General features: G+C 30.5%; 2 protein-coding genes across 12 annotated transcripts in view; both read left to right on the top strand.

Annotated features, from left to right (window-relative positions):
• The window catches only part of LOC126751346 (segmentation protein cap'n'collar), a 153,740-nt gene extending 132,627 nt beyond the window's left edge, over positions 1-21,113 (top strand). For all 11 annotated transcript variants that reach the window (XM_050461544.1, XM_050461543.1, XM_050461540.1 and 8 more), the window contains 4 exons: positions 258-698; positions 768-858; positions 18,702-19,963; positions 20,537-21,113. In XM_050461544.1, the coding sequence (XP_050317501.1) occupies positions 258-698; positions 768-858; positions 18,702-19,963; positions 20,537-20,959 (2,217 nt within the window). In that variant the 3' untranslated portion in view covers positions 20,960-21,113. The remainder of the gene's footprint in view (positions 1-257; positions 699-767; positions 859-18,701; positions 19,964-20,536) is intronic.
• Positions 21,114-27,399: 6,286 nt separating this feature from the next.
• LOC126751768 (protein timeless homolog) overlaps positions 27,400-27,536 on the top strand; it is a 571,553-nt gene continuing 571,416 nt past the window's right edge. The window contains exon 1 of the mRNA XM_050462284.1: positions 27,400-27,450. The gene's annotated coding sequence lies outside the window, so the exon portion shown is untranslated. The remainder of the gene's footprint in view (positions 27,451-27,536) is intronic.

Here is a 27,536-nt window from a genome sequence, read left to right as displayed (position 1 = left end):
TAAAACATCATCGATTACGGTAATGTTGAAATATGCATTTTGTTGCACTCAAAATTTAACAAATTAATCACCGCAACGTGGGCAAACTGACAGAAAAAATGTTGATGAGCATACATACACACACATACAGACACACAGTTGAATGACTCTAATTACAAACCACTTTGCAGCAATCACGTCTGCTCAAACTCCAATTAAATGTATATTTTTTTTATTTATGACATCAATTTTTATTTTCCACTTTTTTATCCTTCCAGGGTCGCATGTCCCTCAGTCGTGGCGTTTCGATGGAGCAACGTTTACAGGATATTGCCAGTTTCTTCAATCCGATATCGAGCATGGGTGTAGTCGGCGGCGTCTCCGATATGCCACCCTATCCCCACTATCCCACACATCCATATTCGTATCAGGGTGCCGCTGGCATACCAGCACCACCGCAACACGCTCAATATCCGCCGCCACCACCGCCGCATTCACACCATCACAGCCACCATGCCATGTTGCATGCCAACGCCACTTTGGGTGATATCTGCCCCACGCAGCCGCATTATGGCCATAATTTGGGTTCAGCCGTCACTTCTAGCATGCATTTGACCAACTCCAGCCATGAGGCTGACGCCGGTGCAGCTGCATCAGCCGGCGCTGCGGGCGGCAATGTGGGCGCCTACAAAATGGAACACGACATGATGTACTACACTGTGAGTGCGCAAATGACATATACTTTTAATGTTTTCTTAAATAATTTTATTGTTAATTTTTTTTTACAGAACTCTTCTTCGGATATGAATCACACCACTGAAGGATTTATTAACTCAATTTTGAATGATGAGGATTTGCATTTGATGGATATGAATGACAGTGAGTACAAAATTTTGTTTAGTTTATTTGTTTAATACATTTTGTTAGTAGGATTTTTTGAAATCTTCTTTTTTTGTATGAGTGAAAGCTCTAGAAGCTCTGAAGCTTTGGTTGTGCTTTAACTAACGTTCCTAAAACTCGCTTATACTTCAGAATTTAGTTTTTGCCAATTTTAACTTAAAATATTTTTATTTATGAGTGAAAGCTCTAAAGCTTCAGTTACATCTATAACTAACCGCTTCAAAAATTCTCTTAAAATACTTACGAATTAATTTTTTGTCAATTTAAATTTTCAATAATTTTGTTTATGAGTGAAAGCTGTAAAAGCTCAAAAGTTTCGGGTATACTTAAAGTAATCTTTCTAAAGACCTTTATGTTTAGAATTTATTTCTTGACAATTTGAATTATAAATAATTTTGTTTATCAATGAAAGCTGTAAAAGCTCTAAAATTCCGGCTATACGTAAAGTAACCGTTCCAAAAGCTCTCTTATATTTAGAATTTATTTCTGGACAATTTAAATTTGAAATAATTTAGTTTATGAATGAAAGCTCTAAAAGCTTTAATGCTTCGGTTATACCTAAAGTAACCGCTTTAAAAACTGTCTTATATTTACGAATTTATTTTTTGGCAATTTAAATGATAAATAATTTTGTTTATCAATGAAAGCTGTAAAAGCTCTAAAGCTCCGGCTATACGTAAAGTAACCGTTCCAAAAGCTCTCTTATATTTAGAATTTATTTCTGGACAATTTAAATTTGAAATAATTTAGAATATGAATAAAAGCTCTAAAAGCTCTACAGCTTGGGTTTATTTATACTAAACTATATATTATATACTAAAAACATATAATATATATGTATATACTAAATATATATATTATGGTTAAATACTTATTTTTATGAAATTGAAGAGCTTTATTCTTTTTTTAATGTCAGCATCTTGAAATGTTTCTGTAGATATTATTTTATAGGCCAAAAAGTTCAATTTTCATCATAGATTAACTAGTCTATTACTTTTTGTATAAAGTATTTATCCTGTGCTTAAGCATTACAAAATCGCATACAACAAATTTTATTAGCAGACATTTTGAAGATATTTTTTTTTGTATATAAATGAAAGCTTCTGTTATACACAGACCAAAAGTCGCAGAAACAGTTGAAGAATAAAAGAGATAAACTAAGTAGAAGTAGTATTCGGAAATTAAGAAAAAAATGCCTTACCACAAAGTGCTAAAAACTATATAAAAATATTATTCTCTAATTAAAAACAAAACAACTTTTTCAGATTCGGAAATTTTTGCAGAAAATACTGCATTTATTTTATAAAGAGCGAAATTGCAACCAAATCAAAGAAAATATACGTTATGGTGGTATCATTTGTCATATATGAGATATTTACCTTTTTCTACAAGCGATGCGGTAAAAACTCTAGATCATTATTTCGGTTATAACATTAATCAGTTTACTAAACCGTCGCTAACAACTTTATTTGATATTTTTCAGTCAAACTTTAATCAAAGACTTATTGCTTAACTTAGAGATACTACCCCTTGAACCTGTTCAAACTCATATATGATACTTCATAGTAAAATATATGTATGTATGTAATATAGAGACTTTATAAAACCTTGAGCCTACATTTTTTCCATTTTGGATGAAAATAAAAGCTTAAAATCCTTCATTTTGCTTGTTTGCACATTGTACTGTGACTGCGCCTATATGTATGCTTCGAAGTTTTGCATAAGCTTGTGCGTAACGGTGGCATTTGTCTCTCCAAGTTGTATATTGTATCTAGTAAATATTGTATATTTATACTTATATACATCCATAAATTAGTAGATTAAAATACAATTTTAGACATTGCTTTGGACAATGTTGCGGCTTTCAGCCCCCTTCTTATCACCGTTATGCACAAATCCGAATTAAACCGGTAAACACGTGTATGTTTTATACTGTCAAACTATTTTCCATGCTGTGTTCGAGAAGTACAAGTATATAGACTTTCTAAACAGTTGCTTCCACTAACGTTACTCTACGTTTCAATGAAGCTTTCACCGTCTCATTCGTTATATTACAGTGTCTCTATCAGTCTAACACACTTTTAAAGGTGATAACACTAATGATAACGTGAATTCGGAAAAAGTGTATAAATTTCTACAAAAACTGGCGAATTTGAACCTGGCACCACTTTCGATAGGGGGTTATGTAAACAATTTGCGACTGACTTTGTAGTTGTCGATTTTAAATTACTATAGATCAGATTTGTCACGCGTGATAATGTCACTGCCAGCTCAGTGTCAGCCAATAAAGGAGAAGAAGAATCTCAGTGTCATACGTCAGTCAGTGTTTGTAATTCCTTCGAATCGATTTTTTCAAGCTATATAAATACCTATACCATAAAAAATTTTAATATTTAGGTTATAAATAAATAAAAAAAAATAACTTTCGGAGGCAAACATGTTAGAGAATTTGTATATAATAATTTGAATATTTTTTTTTCTCGTGATTGGCATAAATCGACAGCCTTAGAAGATAAGCTACAAATATTTTTTTATATATACATATGTACATACAATATATAGATCAAACATCATCACACTATCAAAAATAAATACATTCATACTCACCTACAAAAATAAGGGGCTTGACGTCATTTTTTCTATTTTTTTTCTATCTGTGTTTTCTTTCTTCTGTTCTTGCGTCAAAATTTGATAATGAAATCACGCGACCAGACAATTTTGCGTTTGTTCAAAGTTTGTTTTGCAAAATTAAGCGCGAGACATAGTAAAATTGGCTTTTAAGTATTTAGTGAAATGATAAAGCCAGCTATCGAGTTCTTAAATCAGCAATTGTAGCCATGCTTAGCTGAATTGAACCAGTTACTGTTGGCCATATAGCAAAGTACTTTACGTTTTAATTTGTAGATTGTTGTTGATTTGTTGCTTGGGTGGTGCAACTGATTTCCAAGAAATTCACAGAAAATTCCCCCAAACTATGTTCTGAAGTATTTATTAAAATGAACTCAACTGATAAGTGCCTATTATGCCCAATTGGCAGTTAAATTTTTTTGTACTCGAGACAAAGAAACTAAATATATGAATCAGAGAACATATAAGAATGATTTTTTGTAAGAATTTGTGCTTACATACAAACAAATATATAGAGGGCTAGAATATTTTCATACATGTCGAACAAAATAAATTTGTGGTTGGGAATCCAAGTGGCTTTTAGTATACTTTTATGCTGTTTCTTCAGTTTTTCATATTTCATAAAATTTTAGGAAACTAAAAGAATACGAAAATTTTTGAAACCAAAATTTTTAACCTTAAATTGTTTATAAAAAGGTCCTTCTATATATTTATTGATTAAAAAATTGTTTAAGAAAAATATTTTTAAGAAACTCGTGTTAAAATTTAAGACTAATCAGTTAAGACGTTTTCGAGTAATATTGGTCACGGACTTTGAAAACTCCATTTTGAAAAAAACACGTTTAAAGTTTGGCATTGTACTTGCAAGCACTCTGAAACGCCTTTTCAAATTTGCGTGTAACTTCGAACGCCGGAACGATATGAAGTTTTCAGTGTGTATTCTTAAATATATGTACATTAAGAAAATAAAATAAAATTATCGAATTTTTGAAAAATCTAACTGTATACACCCTGAAACGCCTTTTCAAATCTGAGAACTATGAAGTTTTCTCTGTTTTCTTAAATATATTTAAGAAAAAAATAAAAAAATATTTTTATTGTAAACGTTTTCAGTTATTTAAACGTTAAAATATAACAAAAATTGCAGCTTAGAGTTACGCGCTTTTTTGTTTTGTTTTTATTATTTCATATAGATGTCATTTGATTGAAGAAAGTCTGAAGTTCACCGAATCTTTCTAGAGAGAGCTATCACTCAATTATATATTATATATATGAAACGTTGTCGATTATGAGCTGATAAGCTTAAAAGGCTTTTCTAAGAACATACATGAACAACATACTAGTGCGTATGTACATATATATATATGTACATATGTGTATATATGTGCGTACATATATGTACATTTAAGTCATAAAGCTCGTCGACAGCATTTTCATTCAACTTCATTAACTGTATTATCAGTAGATTTATGGCTAGCTCGATATTCTACGCCACTGCCAGCGCCAAAGAGCGAGAACTCAAAGTGCAAAAAAGAAAATCAAAGAAACAAAAAGTACTAAATAAAGTCACTCATTAAAAAGCGCTCATTTGCGTTTGAGTAACTTCTCATTTGGGCTGTTGAGTGTAATAACAGTTAGTAATTCTTAATTCTGAGTGTTGCGAAAGCTTCAGGTATTAGTAATACAATTGTTTGTGCTTTATACGAATTCTGATTATTTTTCGAAATGTCTAATTACTTTTCAGATTAGTTCCAATTAGAAATATTAGCATATTTAATGTTAAGTATGTGAAGATCCGCATTTTATAGTTCAAAGAAAGCAAAGTCGCTTTGTCAACAAAAATTTTAACTTGCTCTAAGGTTATTATATATACATACATATGTATATGTGCTTATGTACTACAACACATACGTGGGTACATAAGCACGTAGCATGTTTGCTGCAATCAAATTGACTCATTAAATTTCACATTCTTTGCACATTTCTCTCATTGCCCACGCCACATATGCATATGTGTGTCATTTGTAAATGGTATCAGTGTTGCCACATCGGTAAAAATTTCAACTTTGTCTTTAGTAAAAATGTTATATGTTTTGTAAAGAGTTATGCCAGTCTAGATCCATAAAACTGGTGCAATATTATAATTTATTGTGTGAGTAAGAAAAAGGAATCAAATTACTCACTTTCAGGCTTTGTTAGACTTGCATTAGAATGTACTAAAAATTAATTTTTCGATAGTTCGATGCAAAAATGGAGGTTAGGCAATCATGCCATATGAAACTTATAGATATAAAAAAAATAGATCATAAGCTACATAAGACTTGCTAGTGATGAGGTTTACTATGCGTTCCCACGCAGTAATCGGAACGGACCTGGATTTTTATCCAGCCAAGGACTGTGAAATCGGCAGCATTCCTCGAAATTACTTTAGGAATATTTTCTGCCGCTACAACAACAACAACAATTTACTATGTGGTGTATTGTTGCTGCAAAGCTACAATAAACATTTCGAGCGGCTGCATGTGATAGTCCCCGCGTACCAACGTGGCCTAATTTACAAAATGAAGTTTCGTGAAAAACGCGTTTAAAGCTCATTGTGTTAAACGCTTCGTCGATACTGCGGTTTGGACAGGAAAACCTTTTGTTTTCAGTACTCTAGCAATTGACTAATGGTTTTTGATTCTAATATACATATGTATGTATAGTATACATATGTACATATATACTTATGTAAGTACATACTTTCAGCCAAAAAAATTAAAATTTTTTTTGGAACTAGAAGACTAGCCTAATTGTTCTCTACAAGGTGTTTATCCCACTTTCGACTCATAGTTGACGAGTGCTGATGGTACTGAGAGTTTTGAGATAGTTTTTCATTTTAGAAATAAAATGTGTTTGGAAATAAAAATTTTTTAATATTAAAATTATTTTTAAATACAATATTTATAATAATAAAATTTTTTAGAAATAAAATTTTTTGAAAAATAATATTTTTTTTAAATTTAACTTTTTTTATAATTTTTTTTTAAATCAAAATTAAAAAAAAAAATTTCGACGGGCTACTGATGTTTGATAAAAAGATTTTACAACATTTGTATTTGCACACACGACCCACCCATCTTTGGTAGTATACTCTACCCCAATTACCGTAGAAGCCTAGCTTATTTTCTTTGAAAATTTTCTTACTGTATTATGAAAATATTTAAAAGAAATTGAAAACGAAGAATTTAGTAATCGAAAATAATGTAATAAAAATAATAATAATTTTAATAACATAAATAATAATAATAATAATAAATTTAAAAAATTAAAAATATTTTATTTAAAAAAATATCATAATATGTATGTACATATGTATGTATATAAAATAAATCATAATAACCTCCAATTTACTGTAGAAGCCAAGCTTATTTGATTTGGGAATTTTCTTTCAGAAATATTTTTTATAAAAAAATTAAAAACAAAAATTTAGTAATAGAAAATAATAATGAATAATATACAATATTTATAATAATGATAATACTAAATAAATAAAAAAATTTAAATTTTCAATTTTATTATTCAAAATGTAATAATATATATAAAATAAATATTAATAATAATAATAATAATAAAAATTTGCCTTTAAAAATGCCAATTTATGAAAAAAATTAATTTTGCAAAACCAGCAATTCCAATCGCAGCGACATGGCAACGCCGAACACAGTATCGAGTTCAGCATGACAGGTGATATTGTTTCGCGCTCAATTGCCGCTTGTAAATTCTGAGCGTTTTACTCTCGCAAACGCAAAAAATCGCTTAACGTTCCAGCGCTCTGTTGCTCAATGCGCAACCATATCGCGCGCCAGCAAAGAAATTTCGTGTTCTTGCTCCGAGCTTATGCTTTGTCATCAAAATAGTATCGTTAGCGTGTGGTGGCGGTTTGCTTTTCGTCGATTTTCGCGGATCATCGCCGTCGTGTGAGCGCACAAATCGCAACGTAAAAAATATCGCGTAGCCACACATACATACAATAAATACATAACCGCACACACGCACACAGTTACAGCGGGTTGCGTTAGTGTGAGCACATTTGAATAACTCGTCAAAGTTTTTCGACATTTCTACAATATACATATACTGGTTTAATTTGTATTTGTTGTTGTTTTTGAGGTTATTTATCTTTGCTTTATTGCCTTTGCATTCTGCTCAATGTAGAATTAGTCTTAGTATTATCTTGCCATTGAAGCGTACTACTAAAGCTTTTTTCTTTGCTGTGCGCGTCAATACGCGCGTTTCGGAAACCAATACACACATACACACACACACAACTACTTATGTGCTGAACATCAACACCGTCATAATCAGCAACAACGTGACACATAATCCAGTGCAAGTCGCTAATTGCGTATTTTACGCGTGTTTACCATTTGAGTTTAAACGAAATAATTAAGAAATGTGCCATCGCTAACGCTGAGTAAGCAAAAATAATCAAAAACAGCAAAATGTAATCAGCAAATGCCACGAAAAGTGTATATTTCGCCTGCAATTTAATGAAATCGAAAGTGATAACTCAAAAGTCGCAACTTTTGGCCGAACAAAGTGCATTTACTGACTTGCTAGCACACAAATTTAAAAATACCGAAAGTTACAACAAAAAATAATAATTTGAAAAAATTAAAAAAAAAATTATAAAAAAAACATTCGCAAAGTTAAAAAAAAAATATCACAAAGAATTCTCTAACAACAAATACAGTTTGAAAAATTTGCAAAAAGCGCACAAAAACAAAACGCAAAATAACATAAAATCAAATCAAATCAAATCAACGTGCTCATTTTATTCACATTGCATTTGGTGCGCCTCCCTCGCTGTTGACCGTCATTTAACGCCGGCTGTCGTGACATACGCGTTGTGTAGGTGGCTCAGCTCGCTTGCAAGCGTAAAATTAAATTTAGCGCGTTACACATACATATGTACATATATACATACACAGCTACCTGCGTGTGTGCATTGCAGACACATTGTTTTAAATTTCGCTTAATTTTTGTTTAAAAACCCATACGCAATTCAACAGGTGAGTGCAGAACTATACAAACAGTTATTTGCGTATATACGAGACTCTCTTTTACATAGGTATATTAACACACACATACATACATACATACACTCTCACCGACTTGTTGAATGAGTGAGCCATTTGGCGTTTTGCCCACTTTTTGATTTATAGATTTTTCATTTTTTTTTTTTTTAATTTATTTTTATTACTGTATATTTATATTACTTTTTATTCCTTTTTTAATTTATCTCTTCTTATTTGTTTTAAATATTTTTTTTTTGTTAATGGCCTAGCACTTGCCTATGCCTCATACCACATGCTGCTTGGATATTTTTCTTTTTTGACAAATTTTCTAGTAATGTTGCTGTTCTTTCGCTTCGTCGCAGCCTTAGCATGCGACCGTTACTAAGTGAAGAGAATGAAAGCAATGAAATAATATAGTATATAATATGTTGTACAGTATAACTTATGTAATGCGAACCAACACATTAAAGTCAATATTAAAACAAAAAAATTAAACAGAAAATAAAAGTAAAATCAGAAATAAATGACTGAAATTAACATTAAGTAAATATGTACAAATATTTTAAAAAACTAAACGTAAAAACGTAAAATTTTTAAAGAAAATTTTAAATATATTTCGAGCCATTCTACACGCCTAAAAAGAACGATAAACGAAAAAATACCAACTCACTATAGACTAGTGCAGAAGACTTTGAAAATGTGAAAAAGTTAAAGATATTCCTAGTAGGTTGAAACCCATTGGAAGTGAAAAATAAAATATCAAAAATGAAAGCAAAAATATTGGCTAGTCGAAAAAATATTTTCGTATTTTGTCAATAGTTGTCGTTGCAGTCGTATAGCTCCAGTGCCACCAATCATATTGTGTCATACCATATAGTGTTAGAAAGGTGAGATTTTAAGTTTCATTTAATAATAATAAAATAATAAAATAAAATAAAAAATAAAAAAAATTAAATTCGGAGAAAATTAAAAAAAGTTACAGCTGTTCAAAAATGAGTGAAAATAATGAAGAAATTCGCTATATTTTGAAATTTTTGTATAAAGAAGGGAAGAATGCCATGCAAGCCAGCAATGAAATTTGCGAAGTTTATGCAGACGATGCTGTATCAGCTCGTGTAGCACAATGCTTCGCTCGTTTTCGTTCTAGAAATTTCGAAATTTCGATTTACTCTGATGGAATAATGTCTCTAGTGGCAAAGAGTGGTCGACCAAAATGGTACCTATTTATTTATTTATTTATTAGTATAAATTTAAAAAAAATAAGTTGAAGTTTGATCAGAAATACGAAAAGTCTTTTTCGACTACCCAATAATTTACGATCGATCTGTGGTTGAAGAAGGAAAAAGACGGGGTGGTTGAAATTTTAAGGATTAAAAACAATTTATGTTGTTGTTGTAGCGCCAGAAATCTGTCGAGTTGGCCGTCCTTGGCCGGATAAAATTTCGCGTGCCTTCCGGTTACGTAGACCTGACTGTCGTGGAAACGGAAAAACAGTTTATCTCGAATATTTAGAAAAAAAAATTATATACTAAAGTTGTAGCTAATAAAAATAACTAAAACTTTTGCATACACAGCTTTTTCACATAACCTCAAAATTTGTGTGAAAAATTCAAATAACCAAGATTTTAGGTTTCAATAATACATAGTACAAAAAAATTTTTTTGAACAAATTTTGGTGTACACTTATCTTCTTAAAATACATATGTATGTATGTATGTATGTATGTCTCAAACACAATGTATTTTGTTATTAAAAATCCACTTTTTTTTAGGTCTCATACTAGTTGTGCCCCTTAAAAATGTTTTCTTTTATCCATTTACAGTTTAACAGCGTCACTAAAATATTTTTCTGCTCTCAAATAATGAAAAAATAAATTTTTCATAAAATTTCTTGTTCTTTTAACTAAAATATTGTCACAGAAATTTTCGACGTATTTTTCTAATATATGATTCATGTTTTAATACAAATATCTCTATATATTTTCTATATGAAAAAAGAAAACGGTAATTTTGCAAAAAGTTGATAATAAATTCTATGCAAACATATGTATGTAAGTATTTCTCATGCATCACATCTCATTACCCCGATAACACTACCGTGGTTTGGGGCTCACATATCTGTATATGCTCAGCAACATTGTACAAATGAATGGCACATTACTGTAGTCACGTAGTGTGCGCGGCGATCCGTTTCTGCTGGGCTTGTATAGTGGGTGACTTGTTGCTGCTGGTCGTCGTCGTAGTCGTCGTAGTCGCCGCAGTCGTCGACGTCAAGCGCAAGGTGGTGTTGATTGTTTTGTTGCTGTGCGCTCGTCCTGCACTACATACATACATATGTATGTACATATATATGTATTTAGGGTACATATGTTTGTATTTAGGGTAGTGGATTTTATGTGACTGGGTGTTGATTTGTCACGTGAAGCGTGCTATTTACGCCGCTTATTTTTTATTTTATTTTTTTTTAATTATCGAAATTTAAGGTTGAAACTTTGGTCATAAAGTGGAGAGCATTTCTATTTAGAATATTTTTAAAAATATGATTTTTTTAATTCCATTAAATTTATTCATCCATTAGGTGACTGAGCAACTTTTTTAATTATCAATTTTTAAAAAAATGTATTCTCATATTTTTTTTATATTAATAAAGTTAATTTATGTTTTCAAAAATTAATTTTATTAACTTTAAAAATTTTGTTGGGCTAATACTATTTAACTAAAAATTTTTTTCCTTTGCTTTTTTAAATTTTAATAATTACAAATTAAAAATTTTAAGCATATACATATGTACATATGTACATTGTACATATACATATGTATGTACATATTTTTAATATAACTTTTTATTGCTTTTTTCTCATATAATTTTTTCTATAAAAATTTTTTAAATAATTTATTTTTTTTTCGTTTTTACATTTTTTTGTATTAAATAACATTTTCTATAAAGATATATATTTTTTAGTGATCATTTTTTTAGCAAGTTTTCGATGTTTTTTTTTACTTTGTTAGCTAAGTTTTTATTGTACTTTTTCCTCATTAAATTATTTTTTTCTATTGCAATTTCTAAAATATTTTTATTAGCGCTTATTTTTAGGTTTTTCCTGTTATTTTTTTGTTAATTAAATTATTATTTTTCATAATTTCTCATTCAAAAATTTTTTCTATACCAATTTTCAAAAAAAAAAAAAAGTATATATTTATATAATTTTTTATAACTTTTTTTCTCCTTATAATTTTTTCTATAAAAATTTTTTAAATAATTTATTTTCGTTTTTAAAAATATGTTTTGTTATTTTTTTTTTAACTTCTTTTTCGACTTTTTTTTAATGTAGTTAAATTTTTTTGTGATTTTTTCTGATTAAATAATTTTTTCTTTTCCTATTTATTAAATATTTTTGGTTATTGCTTATTTTTTATTTTAACAGGTTTTTCGGTTGTTATATTCTTTGTTAAAATTTAATTAACATTTCTTATTAAATAATTTTTTCTATTACCAATTTTAATTTTTTTTTCAGTTTTCATGTTTTAATAATGTTAGCATGTTTTCGAAATTTTTGTTTTGTTTTTTATTTCATTAACTAAGTTTTTATTGTACTCTAATAATTTTTTCTATTCCAATTTTTAAAATATATTTTATTAATGTTTATTATTTATTTTAACTTCTTTTTCGTTTTTTTTTAAATTTTGTTAGTTAATTTTTTTGTAATTTTTTTCTTATTAAATATTTTTTTCTACGACAATTTTAATATTTTATTATTACTATAATATATACAATGTTTTTTTTTTATATTTTATTTTAACATGTTTTGCGAAATTATAATTGCATGGCTATTGTTTTTATTTTCTTATTTAACTTATTTTTTATTGTACTATTGTAAACGATCAAAGTATATTAAAAACTTTCTAAACCTAAATTATTATTATTTTTTAACACTAAATAAGTAATTTTTTGTATCTTCAATCTTTAAATCTTTATTTGTTGTAGTATAAGAATATTAAATTTTATTTTCATCTCATTTTAATTTACATTTCATTTCATGTTATTTTTTTCTTTTTTTGTAATTTTTAAATTTTTTATCCAATTTTTTTATAATATTTATTTTTTTAGTTTACTTTTTTATTGTAATTTTTTTCGTTTTTTATTTGTATCTTTTTTTAATTTTTGATTTTATTTTATTTTTTAAATAATTAATTTTTTTATTTTATTTTGCTGTATTTTATTACCCTTCATTTTATTTATTTTTATTATCTTATTTACGTTCGTTTGACATATGTACATACATATCTAGACATTCAGTTTACTTTCATTGAAAACAGTTGACTCATTTTCTGAGATTCCCTACTAAACCCCAGCGCAATAAGCAATTTCCTCAGCACCTCTCAGCACCTTATCATTACCTGCACATTATCAGTTAGTGGCTTCAGCATTTCTACGAAATTCGCTAGATGACTTATTACTTACATACACACATACATACATATGTACATACCAATTAATTGAATTATTACTCTCTTGCATGCCACACCTTCTTTACATTATTACTTACATATAGTACAAATGTACATTGCGTTTCTCAATAGAAGTGTGCTTTTAGTCTAGCAATTAATGCTTAAATTCGTACAACACCAACGCCGCTGGCTGACAAAGCCGTGAGTGTAGCAAGAAAATCTAAAAATATTTTTTTAATTTATGCTGGCGTCATCATCGCTGCTGAAGCTCTAGCTGGCTAGCTTTCAAAACTCTTAGCGATCGCTTACTCATGCTACGAGCGTAAGTTAATTGAACACACACACACACACACATATGTATTGGTATACTCATGCAAGTATTTGCTTCGTTGCACTGTCTTCGGCTGCTTGACCGACTGGCTTTGGATGAGTGTACAATATGCGCTCATTCTTTATTGTTTATATTTATTTATTAATTTCTTTATTTCGCGAAATGCACACACATACACATACAACCACCTTTATGCACATACGATCTCTATTTGCCAATTTCGTGTGATTATGTGCGTTTGTGCTGTTTACTATTTATAAATTGCTGAGTCATTCGACTCAATGCACAGCCCGAGCGGCGCGACCGACGCGCAGTAATCACAGCATTGCAGCACTGACATACTACTACGAGCGCATTGATTGCCTTATAAAGCGCAGGGAAAGTCAAAAAACAACAGCAATAAAAGGAAAAAATGTGAAAATTAGCACAAAAAAGAACTGCAAACCAAGAATGGAAAGTGTCCTAGCAGTCCACAGTGATCGTAATACGTCTTATCAGCGCGCACTCACCGTTTTCGCTCGCCTGCCATTTACGGTATATCCGATAATTCCCTATTAATTAGTGCTTTGATTGCTGTTGCTTCATATGCGCTCTTTCTCTTCATTGCATTTGTCGTTCGTTGGGGTGTGTTAATTGCAAAATCAAAGTGTTAACTGCGTAAATCTAAAGTGCAACTATCGTCTCAATTATTGTGACTTTTTAAGTTAAAAATATTTATGTGTAACGGTTTCCGATCGTGTTAATCTTATCTTTATCACCTTGCAATTATCGCATTTTATTTTATTTACCATAATAAAGAACAAGTAAGGTAGAGCTAAGTTCTGTTATAACCGAACATTTCATACTCTTGCAACTTGCAAGTATTAAAGTCAGGGCAGTACCTTCAAGTACATAAGGCTTGTTAGTTATATAGGGTCCAGGGCAAGTTTTCACCCGATTTTCCATCGTTTCTTGAGCAATAATCTATGTAAAATTTTGTGAAGATATCTCGCCAAATAAAAAAAAAATCCATACAAAAACTTCATTTTGATCATTCAGTATCGACGGTGACGACAAACGACCAGCTCCTTGAGCAGAAAAGGACACGTGCAAAATTTAAAATAAAAATCGATATCTCAAAACTTGATAATTTATATACATATGTACATACGTACAATTTTTCACAATTTTACGCATTTCCAAGCAATGAAAGCAATAATGTGTTTGAATATCTAGATTTTCATTAGACCTAGCACATCTTTAGATATTAGTCAAATAATAAATATTTGTATACATGTGTACCGAATTTTAGCGATAAGCTTATCATATCTAACTTGTACTTTCCCCTCATAAAGTGATAGTTTTGCGTCTAGTTTGCCACGTGACATAGCACTGCTGACAGCGTGTGCATGTACATATGTATATTATTTTCTCAGCTATAGACATACCTAGTAACTGATTTTAAGTGCTTTCAACTACTTTAAGTGGTTTTTAGCACTTAAGTAAATTAGTTACATTGCATTCAATACAAATTTGTGATCGAAGTCGAAATAAATGTTCTTCTAGGTGAATGAATCAATAACGTAAACCACAACAACAACATAGTTTATATACATATTATCTTTATTATCGCCTTTAATAAAGAATCATTTAAAGTCAATACAAGCATGCCAACAATTAATCCAACTTTCCATTTACTTGTTACAAGCCTCGGCTGAGATGGCCTTCAATTCCTTCAGCGAATTTTGTTTTCCATTCGGTTTTGGCTAATTTTTGGCCTTTTTCAAGATTTGGCGCATGGTGAAAATCTAGTTGATTGTAGATTTTCCAGGTCTAAAGCCACACTGGTAAGTTCACATCATTATTAAGGAGACTTATCACACTTAGGTCGCAATCATTGGACATGCTTTCATCCGCCCATATTTTGCAGAGAAGCTGATGCCTGCACTTTGCAAGTACTTCGCTGCCGTATTCGAACCGCTCGGCGGGTAATCCATCGGTTCCTGCTGCTTTATTGTTCTCTAGGCGGGTAATTACTATTCGAACCTTGTCATAGTCGGACAATGTAGCATTTAATCCATCGTCACCGTTTGGGTAATCGGGTTCGTCATCTCCAGATGTTACACTTTCACTGCTGTTCTGCAGGCTGGAGAAATGTTCCCTCCATAACTTCAGAATGCGCTGAACATCAGCCACTAGATCACCTCTTTGGGATAGTATGCTCTGCCCTTGAAAGCTTCTATTAATCGCCGCATCTTTTCGTAGAATTTTAGAGCCTTACCCCAGTCGGCCAAGCTCTTCATACTCACGCTTTTCTGCTTCTTTCCTTTTTTTGTCTGCATAAGCGTCTCGCTTCCCTCTTTAACTCTCGGTATCTATCCCACACCGCTCGTTTTGCAAGCTGTACTCAGATATTTTGGTACGAGCCTAGCACTTACCCGCTTCTTACGCAAAACGTTAACTAAAATGTGTTCGCTCGATCCGTAAATGATGTTGAGATTGTTTGCTATCTCTCTGATGCCAACAAGACGATTTTCAAGTCCTGTTTTTTTTGCATTAAATGGGGTGGATGGACGACTCGCATAAAGCAATTTTGCGACGATTTGACGACTTCAACATTTTCAGTAATTCCGCAGCCGGAGATCCACAAAATTTCAAGAATAATCGTTAAACACACAGCGCGCTGTTCAAAAGGATCAGTCCGTTTTTTCAATGTTTCTTGTGGTATAAATCGGCAGATGCAGTTCAAAAGGACCAGTCCGGATTATATTTAATATACCTTTCTTCGACAAGCATTGGACATTTTTTATTTGATGATTAGTCGAGATAAAGGAAGTTTGTCTTTAATATCGAAATGTTCAAAACGATAATTAGCAAATAATTTTATTGCATCTTAACCCAAGGCTTACGTATCTAAACATTTATGGAGACAACAAGGCTTGCTTCAACCCTTGCTGTCCTGGCTAATATCTGAATTTTAAGAGATTTTTCCAAAACAGAAAAAATTAAAAATATGTGACTTATGTCTCTTATATTTATTTGCATAAATATTTAATTTATCACCTGCGTGTGACCCAACGATAAGCCGTTTACCACCAATGAATTTGGCATACACGATGGTGTCTACAATTTAGCTTACGTGCCTAAATAATTTATTCATGTCCAAGGCACAGTGTATCAGTTTATTTTATGAGCAAAATATTGCGTTGTCACTATGAGTTTTCAAAATGTAATATCGCTTTGCTATCACGGACTTCGTCGTCGGATATTTATTGCTGTTATCAGTTTATCTCAACACTGGTGAAAATCTGATTAGCGAAACTAAAGTATTTTACTGTTAGCAAAATTTGCTTGTCATCACATTTTTGATAAGTCATGTAAACAGAAAAAGACAGTGACTATACAGAATTTTTTGGGAGGAGATGCCATTGAGTTGAGGTGTGGACTTGGCTGGCGTCTAAATTGCGAATCTTTATGCGAATTTTTGCAAAAATAAAGCAAGCAACCTACGTGGGAATTTAATTCATACTACGAAAGTATGTATGTCTAAGTATGTTTATTTATAGGGCTGAAAAGAGGCTTGACCTGTAGTAGAAGTATTACGTGCTAACTTCGACGCCACTTTTACGTTACTTCAATTTATCGCCACTCGTGATGATTTTCAAATTTGTATAATATGTTGAAATGTTGATATTTCTTGCTTATAAATGTGCAAGGGTAACCCCCTTTTTTCTGCATAAATAACAAGGTCATACAATAACCTATATAGAGCTGCGCTGCTCGTGAGGAATTACATGAAAGCGGGTAGAATATATTTTTATATATCAATAAGCTAATATATTTCGCGAAAAAAGTTATTAATTTTTGCAATTATTTTTCATAATTTTTTGAATATATTTTTTTATATCTTATAGTAATATGCAAAATTTTACACATTATGCGGTTGCAAATGTTGTTTTCTTCGTTGCGTTCATTTACTGAAACTTGTGCCTCGTGTGCGAAACCAGTTTGATGTTCATCAGCTGATTGATCGTTTCGTACCTTCTGAGATGGGCGGTTGTTCGTTTGAACTTTTTTGTCAAGCTTGCGGTCGGGTAAAGCACAAATTGAATTAATTTAGGTTTACTGGAAAAGAATTTCCTTAAATGAAGATGAAGTGAAATTCACGGTCATGTGTTAATTAAGAGTTTGATTATAATTTTGAAATCGCAATGAGCGTTCAACAACGGAAATATTGTTGCAAGGCGAGAAATTTGAAATTTTTAAGAAAATTCTCTGAATTGAAATGAAGTAGTTGTGAATTGAAAGAAGAAGAAAAAGTTTTGCGAATTCAAAAAAGCGAGAAGCTCTCTATTTAAATATTTGATGCATCAATAATATTGCACACCTTTAGATTGGTTTTGAAATTATTGTTATAATTCAGACAAAACTATAAAGAAAATGTTTTTTGGTGTCTTTAATTTCGATTTTAATTTAGTTAATTATTATTTTTTTATTTTTTGTTTCTTTTCTAAGTAAATAAAAAACAAAACAAAAAAATATGAGAAAAATAAAAAAATTCTCAATTTCTCATAATTTTTATTTATATTTAATTTCTCATAATTTTTTTAATATTTACTTCCTTTTTTTGTAATATTCTTAATTTTAACAAAATTAAATTCAAAATTTAAAAAAATTTTAACTAATTTGTTTCTTATTTTTATTTTTTTAAATTTCTTATTTAATTTTTTTTAATTTCCTTTATTTAAGAAATAAATTGTTTCCTATTTTTTTTAATCTTTATTATTTAATTTTTAATTTTTTTATTTAATTTAATTTTTTTTTAATTTTCTTATTTTTTTTTTAATTTCCTTGCTATTTCTTAAATTTTTGCTTAATTTTTATTCGTATTTATTTTTATTTTATTTTTTAATTTATTTTTTTTTTAATTTATTTTTTTTATTTTTTTTTTATTTTTTTTAATTTCCATGTTTTTTTTTCTTTTTTCTAGATTTGTTTTTATTTTAATTTCTTTAAATTTTTTATTTTATTTTTTTATTATTTGCCTGCCATCTTTTAAGCAGTTTTGGCTAGGGCTTAATATTATTAAAAGTTACTGTTCGCTACCTTTGAAATCTGGTACAATAACACTGAGTAACAACTTAAAAGACAACAAATCTGTTAACTTCCTAAGTAAAGGACTACGCCCGACCTTACGTTTAGTAGAAATTACTGACCCGGCCGACCCAGAAAGTCTGTTAATTGTTGTTCGTACAGATTTTAGCAATTATTTACATTATACATCCGTTATATCCGTTATCTTTAACATAATTCATAATTTTTATCAGAATATTTTGCTTGTCATTCTACAACACCTTGTGCCTTATCTACTTTCAGGTTTCTGTCGCATGGTTGACGTAAACAACAGCACAAGCAATAACTCGTCGGTACTCGGCGGCAGCGCTGGTCTCTCCAACGGTCATGCAAGCGGCGGCGGCGGTAATGCCACAGGTTCGTCAACTAACGGGCTCGCAATGAACAGTGCTGGCGCTACGAATAGTGCGCTCGCTGGCGGTATGACAGCCGATCTCTTGGGTTCGGGTGCGGGTGGCACGAGCGCCGGCGGTGATCGGTTGGATGCCTCCAGCGATAGCGCAGTCAGTTCCATGGGCTCGGAGCGTGTACCATCCCTCTCGGATGGTGAGTGGGGTGAGGGTAGCGATTCGGCGCAAGATTATCACCAAGGCAAATACGGTAGACCGTATGACTATAGTTACAATAATAATAATAATCGCATGAACGATGGTACTCGTCAACCGCCAGTAGCACAGAAGAAACATCAAATGTTTGGCAAACGTTTTCTCAATGAACAACCCGATTTGGGCACGGCGCCTACTACCGCTGACAATGGCAGTAATATCGGTGTTGTGCCACCGACTGGCACGAATTCACAACTAAATATTGGTCCAGCACAGTCGATTAAATATGAATACGAAGCATATCCAACCGTACCGGGTCTACAGCCGGGCGGCGCTGGCGGTGCACTAAATGCCGAAGGTGCTATAGGACCGGTGCTAAGTAACAAGGAGCAGCAGGCATACGATTTGAAGTATGGCCCCGCGGTTGCAGGCGCAATGGGTGGCTATACGCTGGATTTCGCACAGCGACCGCCGCGCACACCGCACGAGATCGTTCAGCATAATCACACGTACACATTGCCACAGGGCACCGGCTCCATGCCTCGGCCACAGGCGCGCGACAAGAAACTCTCCACCTCATCGTCAAAGTCCTCTAAATCCATCAATGGTGAAGAGGAGCATTTGACGCGTGACGAGAAGCGCGCACGCGCTCTCAATATTCCTATAGCGGTGAGCGATATCATCAATTTGCCCATGGATGAGTTCAACGAACGTCTCTCCAAGTATGACTTGACCGAAAATCAGCTGTCACTGATACGCGACATACGCCGTCGTGGCAAAAACAAGGTGGCCGCACAGAATTGTCGCAAACGTAAGCTCGATCAGATACTCTCGCTGGAAGATGAGGTGAAAGAGGTGCGCCGTCGTAAGGAGCAGTTGCATTCGGATCGCGACAGTCTGGCTTTGGAGCGTAAGCGCATATCGAACAAGTTCGCGGCGCTGCACAGACACATATTTCAAGTGAGTAGAACTTTCAGTGAAACATTAGAAAACAAATTAATTTCGGAAAAAGTGTTTTGAAGGAAAGTAAATATTAACAAGAAAAAATATTTGCGCTCGTTGTGTTTCAAATATATGATAATTAATATTTAAATTAAAATTATCGGACAATTGTTAAAAAAATATTATTTTAAACAAAATAAATTGAAAAAATAATTAGGTGAATTAAAAAAAAATTAAAAAAATTAAGAAAATTAAAAAAAGTGCATATATTAAAAAAACGTTTTAAATTAAAAAAATAGTGAAATCATAAAACAATTAAATAAATTAATAAATGAAAAAAATGTAATTAATGAAGTTTAAAAGAAATTAAAATCGAAATTAATTGAATTAAAAAAATTACAATATTCAAATTAAGGCAATTAAAAAAATTAAGAAAATTAAACAAAAATTGTTTTTGATGAATTAAATCCGAAATTAATTAAATTAAAAAAAAAAATTAAAAGCAATTTAAAACAAAATTAAACTAAATTTAGGAAAACTTGAAAAAAGTCATTAAAATCAATTAACACGTGACATTCCATTTCTCTGCAGTACTTGCGCGATCCCGAGGGCAATCCATGCTCAACGTCCGAATATACGCTACAACAGGCCGCCGATGGCTCCATTTACTTGCTGCGCAAATCGGATGCCACAAACGGCAGTGGCAACATCAGCAATAGCAGCAGCACAAGCAGCAGCAGCAGCGGTAGCGGCAGTGTAAGTACGCTACTGAGTCACAATGGCATGTCGCCACAGCAGCAACAGCAACAACAACATGCAATGCTTGGCACTGCGACACATTTGCAACAGCATCATCATCATCATCATGCGCAAGCGCCACAACAGCAACAGCAGCTGTCACATATGCACACACAGCAAGTGCAACAGGGGCAGCAGCAACAGCAACAACAACAGCAGCGACAACATTCTGCGCATGCGCACGCACATCATCATCAAACGCATCAGAAAGATTGAAAATTGCTGTTGCAGCACTATGCGAATTGGTTTAAAATGCAAAAACAACATCATCATCATCAACAACAACAGCAGCAGCAGCAGAAGCAACAACAACAACAACAGCGTCATCAGCAACGTCAACATCAGCAGCAGCAACAGCGTCATCACTACCGTTATCATCTTTATCATCACCAACAACATCAGCAGCAGCAGAAACAACAACAACAGCATCATCATCAGCAGCAACACTACAAACAACAATCTGCGCCGCAACAACAAAAGTCGTTGAAACCTTTCAAGCAACAACGCGTCACGCCGCCAGCATATGCCACCGAGCTGGAGCTTTATTATCAGCACTCGGCCGTGACAGCGTCCGCAGCAACGACTACTACCCAACAACAACAATGCCAATGCGCTCATTGCTACGATTATTATGTTGCGCCACAGCAACAGGACGCTATGGACTTGGAGTGGTTGCATGAAATTGCCGCTGTGCCGCCAGCTGCAACAGCATCGATTGCCACAAGTTTCTATTTTTATTGATTTTTTTATTCAGCGAAAAGCCACTAAACCAAGTTGCCGCCCGCCTTCTACGCTCCTGCTGGCGGTTTTCATATTTATTGTAGTTGAAATCTTTTTCAAACTTTGATGGGTCATTCAAAGCAAAACAAAACAAACAAAAAATCATACATACATACATATGTAGGTGTTGGTACGTTTAACAACAACAATTTACCTTTTTTTTATACAAACACAAATATAATAAGCGGAAAACTAATTATTTTGTCAGTTCAGTTGTCAGTTTGTTGCTCATGCTACAGCATGCCTTCTTCTACACTAGAGTTCCACGAAATTTAAGACCACAATTTTCAAAAATTAATATCACAAACACACACATGCAAATGAAAAATCAAAAAATATTAAAACGAAAAGTACAGAATTTTGCAAAAAAAAAAAAAAAAAAAAAAAAAAAAAAAAAAAAATATAATACTTGAATTAAAAGTTATTAGAAAATGAGCACAAATAATGTTAAGTAAGCAGTAACAGAGGTTAATAATGAAGTGAAGTGAGTAATAAACGAAAATATAATTTTTTACACAAAAAATATTAATGTTTATTTTTCTTTTGCTAAATAAGCTCACTATTATGTACTCTACTAGATACGGAGTTAAAGACAAAATGTAAAAAAAAAAAAACAAAAACAAAAACAAAAAAATTAAAAAATAAAACGCAAAAAATTAAAAAAAGCGTAAAACTTGTGATAAATTTTAATATAGCAATTAAAGTAGTAATGTAAAAAGTATTTCATAAACTCGTTTGCGCTACAAACACACAAAGTTAAGTGTTTTCTCTTTTATATAATTAAATATATACATACATATATATATATTGATTAATAAAAATCTAAGTTAATAATTAATTATTTAATAAATACAAATTTGGTTGTTTACTAATTTGCGCGCTTGTGGACCTTAATTTTCGAAGGTGACAGTGCATGCTTTGTTCAGATACTGCAAACTATACTTTAAACAAAATTAAAGTTAATTAATTTTTTTTATGCAGAAAATATTTGAAAGTTAACAAACATTTTTTACACAAAATTAAAGTTAATTAATTTTTTTATGCAGAAAATATTTGAAAGTTAAAATTAATTATATTTTTTTTATACAACAAACATTTTTTACACAAAATTAAAATTTGTTATTTTTTATGCAGCAAATATTTCTTTACACAAAATTTAAATTTATTAATTTTTTACAACAAAAATTTCCTTACGAAAAATCAAAATTTAATTATTTAATTTTTTTTTTTATACAGTAAAAAATTACAGTTTATTAATTTTTTTATAAAAATTTTTTTAAACCAAAATTAAATTTATTTTTTTTTCTTTTTTTTATTTTTTTTATTAATTTCCTTATAAAAAATTAAAATTAATAAATTTTTCTTATTTTTTTTTATTAATTAAATTTTGGTTCAAATTTTTATCTTTCCACAATAAATTGTTTACCAGTCGCGCCCTAAGCCGCCGTTTTGAAATATTTGTGCATACAATTCCGATAATTACAATTACGAACCGCCTACCTACCTCCCTAAATGAAGAAATAATGATTCTTTAAAAATAACTTTTGATTAACAAACACTTTTTCAACCTAACCTCATTTTATTTTAAATTTCTTGAATGCTATACTTTTTTTTACAAATTATTTGATTGCTACTACAATTAGAGCTTGGTTTTGAATAAAAATATTATTAATAATTTTATAATTATTAAAAAATCTAAAAATATTTCTTTTGCAAGCGTTTATTACAAATGAAACAAAAAACGAAAGAAAATTTGCTAAGCATGTAATTGTTTCTAAAATGTCAAACAGAAGTTATAAAAAATATGTAAATAAAAATATTAAAAAAATTTAAATTAAATTAAAAATTATACACAATTTTGTAGCACGTTTTAAACTCCATTATGTTTCAACTCAAATTTTTGAAATCAAAAACAGTTAAAAAAAAAGTGAAATAAAATATCAAAAATAGTATAAATATAAAAAATAGTATAAAAATTTAAATTTAAAATTGCTCTTGAGATTATTGTTTATAATTATCCCATTTTTCATTTGTAATGAACGCCAATTAACTTTTTGCTTTAATTTTTTTCCACGTTAATACCAGTTATGCGTTCAAGCAACAACAACAACAACAAAGCAACAAAAGAATATAATTTGCGCGTTAGACATTTAAGCTGAATTATGTGTAAGCATTTATAATAATATACGTATTTACAAAGCAAAATATAAAAAATATATATAAATATGTATGATATACATATATACATACTATATACATATACTAATAGGCATTGCATTGCATTATATACATGCATACAAATATATACAAAAACTAGCATTGTAACGGGATAACTAGAGGCGCATAGTGACATTAGAGTTTTAATTTTAATTATTTCACAAAAAAATATATTTTATTTTATAAATATGCTTAAATTTATATATATATATATACTGTTATAAAACTTGTAAATATACTTAATGCGTACACTTAATAGAATTACGAACAAATAATAATAATTATATAGCATCCAAATGCGGTCTAAATACCTACATGCACATTAGGGTTTACGTTATTTTCCGATTTGTTTTTTTTTTTTTTTTTTTTTTTGTTTGCACTAAACAAATTATACAATGGACAAAGCGCTTTATTTTTAATTTAAACGGTGACAAAAACATTTACTTTTCCAATATATATTATATGATGTTTTTTTTTATTTTTTGCTATAATTTTTTTATCACCAAAGCAAAGAAATCTGCAATTTTGCACTGATGATATTCCAAAAATAATAAATAATAAATTTTTCGCTCTACAAAAACACCCTTAATGATTTTTTCCTAAAAACATTTATTTTAAAGTTAAACGCAGCTAAAGTTATGCATCAATTTTACTGCACTGTAGCCGCGTACGTTACTATATGCATAGTACACCATGTCGTATGAGCAACATAGCATGCATGAATAACAATAACTTGCACGATTGCACAAGTAATTTCATGTGTAACTTTGACTGCGTATGATTTTGAAAGAAAGGTTTTTATAAAAAAAGCATTACAATTTTCTTTGTGGAAGAAAATTTTGTTTTAAAACATAACGTTTTCAAAGTGTAATGCAAGTTAACAAAAAATCTCATGCTATAAAAGTACATAGAAAAAAAAACTGACTTAGACACGATTCAAATTGAAAATAAAGTGCTTGTTTACGTTGTATGCTAATTTTTAGCGCAAAAACTGAAACTTCAGTCGCCAATTGCAAAACAGAAAAACCTCAACTTGCTAAATAATGAACACCTTAACGTGCATGAAGGCATGTTTTAATATCAAGCGCAAAGAACTACATACATATGTATTTTAAAATTTAATACACCATGAAAGCGGAATAAACATTTATACATTTACGGCAAGCTGCGGTTTGCACTTTTTTGAGGTTCTACATGTAAATATATTAAAAAACAAAATACTGCATTATAACTTTTGTATAAAATAAAAAATATGTGAAATGTTATTTTTGTAATGTAAATGCAATTTGTTTAATAAATTCAAACAAATACATAAATACGCAGTTGTATGCAGACTTAAAATAGCCGCACGACTGCTAAATTGTCGGCCTAGCTAAGAATTCCTAACATTTCACTCATTTTTTTTAACACTTCTAGCAAGAATTTATATTTTTCGTTTAAGTAAATCAAATAAATTGTAATATAAAACAAATGCTAATATAAAGTAGTGATATTTTAATAAAAAGCAAATAAATGGCAGATTTTGGCACCTACCAATGCTTGCTAAATGAAAAAAAAGAAAATAAATAAAAGAAAGTCTTATATTCAAGCTGTACTTAGAATTTCTTCAATAATTGTTATTTCATTTTGTTTACACATAATTATATTTCATATTAAATGTCCAAATACAACTAAAAAAATATGTAAAAGCATATATGCTACAACAAAATGTTAGTACAACAACATACAACAATGCATAAGTTTTAAGTAAATGTATTAAAGCTTTCAAGCCCTCTTCTAACACACACACTTGTAAAACTACATAAAAATAATTATAGTTATTTAAAGATTTTCTCTGCTCATTGTGTACATACATAAGTACGTAGTTACATACGTAAATAATGTTTCTGGTTTGCTTTAACTATTCTTTACTCACTGGTATTTTTTTCTTTAATATTTTTAAATGAAAGTAAAATAAAAATAAAAGTGAAAAAACTTTGAAACTTAAATAAGTTAACTTAAATTGCATTCAGGTGAGAGTTTGTAATAATAGGTGTTTTAATGTAATCTTAAGTATAATATATACAAACGAAACAAAACAAAAAAACTTAGTGCATAATTAAACTGATTGTGTCGTCTAAACATTGTCGCTTTAAAGAAAGAAACTACTAAAATAAAAAATATAAAAAAAAAAAAACATAAAAGATATGTTTTTATTGTTGTTGTTACACGGAAGTAAGTTATTGGTATCGAAATAATTCAAACATATCATACATCATAGCATTTCGTAGAAGACAATTTTTTTAGAGAGTAATCTCGTCTTGAGGCGTGAATTTCAATTAAAAAGGCAATTAATATTTTTACTAAACATTTTTTATTAGTTACCTGCTAACATTAGAAAAATACAGGAAAACATCAAAAATAAAAAAATCACTAAAATTAAAAATTCTGATGAAGTGGAGGGTCTCAAAAAATTGGCATGTGACCATATGCACGATTTCAACCCTTCTAGCAATTTGAAATCAAAAAATATATATTAATCTGGAATACTAATGTTGTTGTTGTTGCTGTTATAGCGGCATTTTATGGTAGACTAGAATATTTACACATTTTGTATGTACATTTTTCAAAATATTCTGCAAAATTCTGAAGTTGATCCTACTAATCCTAATTTCGGGGATATACGCGTAAGAATTTTCGGCTCCCAAACTTTTAGCGCGTTTTTGTCGATATATCTCAATTTAGTGTTTAGTTATGGCACTTTATACATATGTTTTTCTTTAATGGCATTTTGAGGGCTTGGCAGTGGTCTGAAATAATCCCACATACAAAATCCTTTGCCAAGAAACGCGCATACAGAGGGACAGTCACGCGGATTTCTACTCGTGTCTTCATCCTGATCATTTATAGATACATACAACCGTTTGGAGAACAAAACTATTATACTCTGTAGCAACATGTTGCAAGAATATAAAAATGCTCCGCACCGCCCACTCATTTTTATCGGAAGTTCTTGTGGAGAAGGTTTGCAAATAATGCATTAAAAATATTGAATAAACATTTGAATTACAATTCTTTTTTATTGTAATCCGTTATACGGAATTAAAAAATAAAAAAAACACACCGGATTGAAAAAAAGTTTAAAAAATAAAAAAAATTAATCTCACAAAACAAGACAAAAAAATTATTGCCTATCTTTTAATCTCTCGAACAATTTATATTTCATAGGTGTGACAAGATTGTTAAAATTTGTGTAAAAATTAAGAACAAGAAAGTACTTTTGATCAGCCGCATATACAATAAAATGGCTTCTTCATTGTTTTTTTCTAATAGCAACAAAAAAAACAGCACATAATATAAAATCTTACTTATCCCTGAAAATATGCAACAATTAACCGCTTAAACACATTTTCGTTTTTGCGCAATTTAATTTTCATTTTCATTGTTTTTGTGTTAGTCTTGTGGCGCGGTTTTCATCAAACGGATCATCGCACGACAGTTTTCCATTCAAATTCAGTAAACGGTTCATTTGCACGTGCCAATTTTCTTCCAAGTGAAATATTTGCAAATTTCGTGTTAAAATATGTTTATATAAAGGTTTAGTGTACGCGTTTTGCCTAATAATAATCTGAAATTAAAAAGAAATACTCGCGTTTATTTCAACAAAAGCAAACGTCAAACAAAACAATAAGTGCCGTTGGTGCGGACGAAGCGCCAAGTACTTACAAAAGGTAAGTAACTGTTTAATTAGTGTGGCATATTTATTCTAAACTACATATAATACCACCTCATAGCTATTTTGTATAAAAAATAACAA

Source organism: Bactrocera neohumeralis, chromosome 2, assembly GCF_024586455.1.
Source record: "Bactrocera neohumeralis isolate Rockhampton chromosome 2, APGP_CSIRO_Bneo_wtdbg2-racon-allhic-juicebox.fasta_v2, whole genome shotgun sequence".
NCBI classification, from domain to species: Eukaryota; Metazoa; Arthropoda; class Insecta; order Diptera; family Tephritidae; genus Bactrocera; species Bactrocera neohumeralis.
Note: the sequence above shows the minus strand (reverse complement) of the source record. Positions and strands in the feature narration are given on the sequence as shown.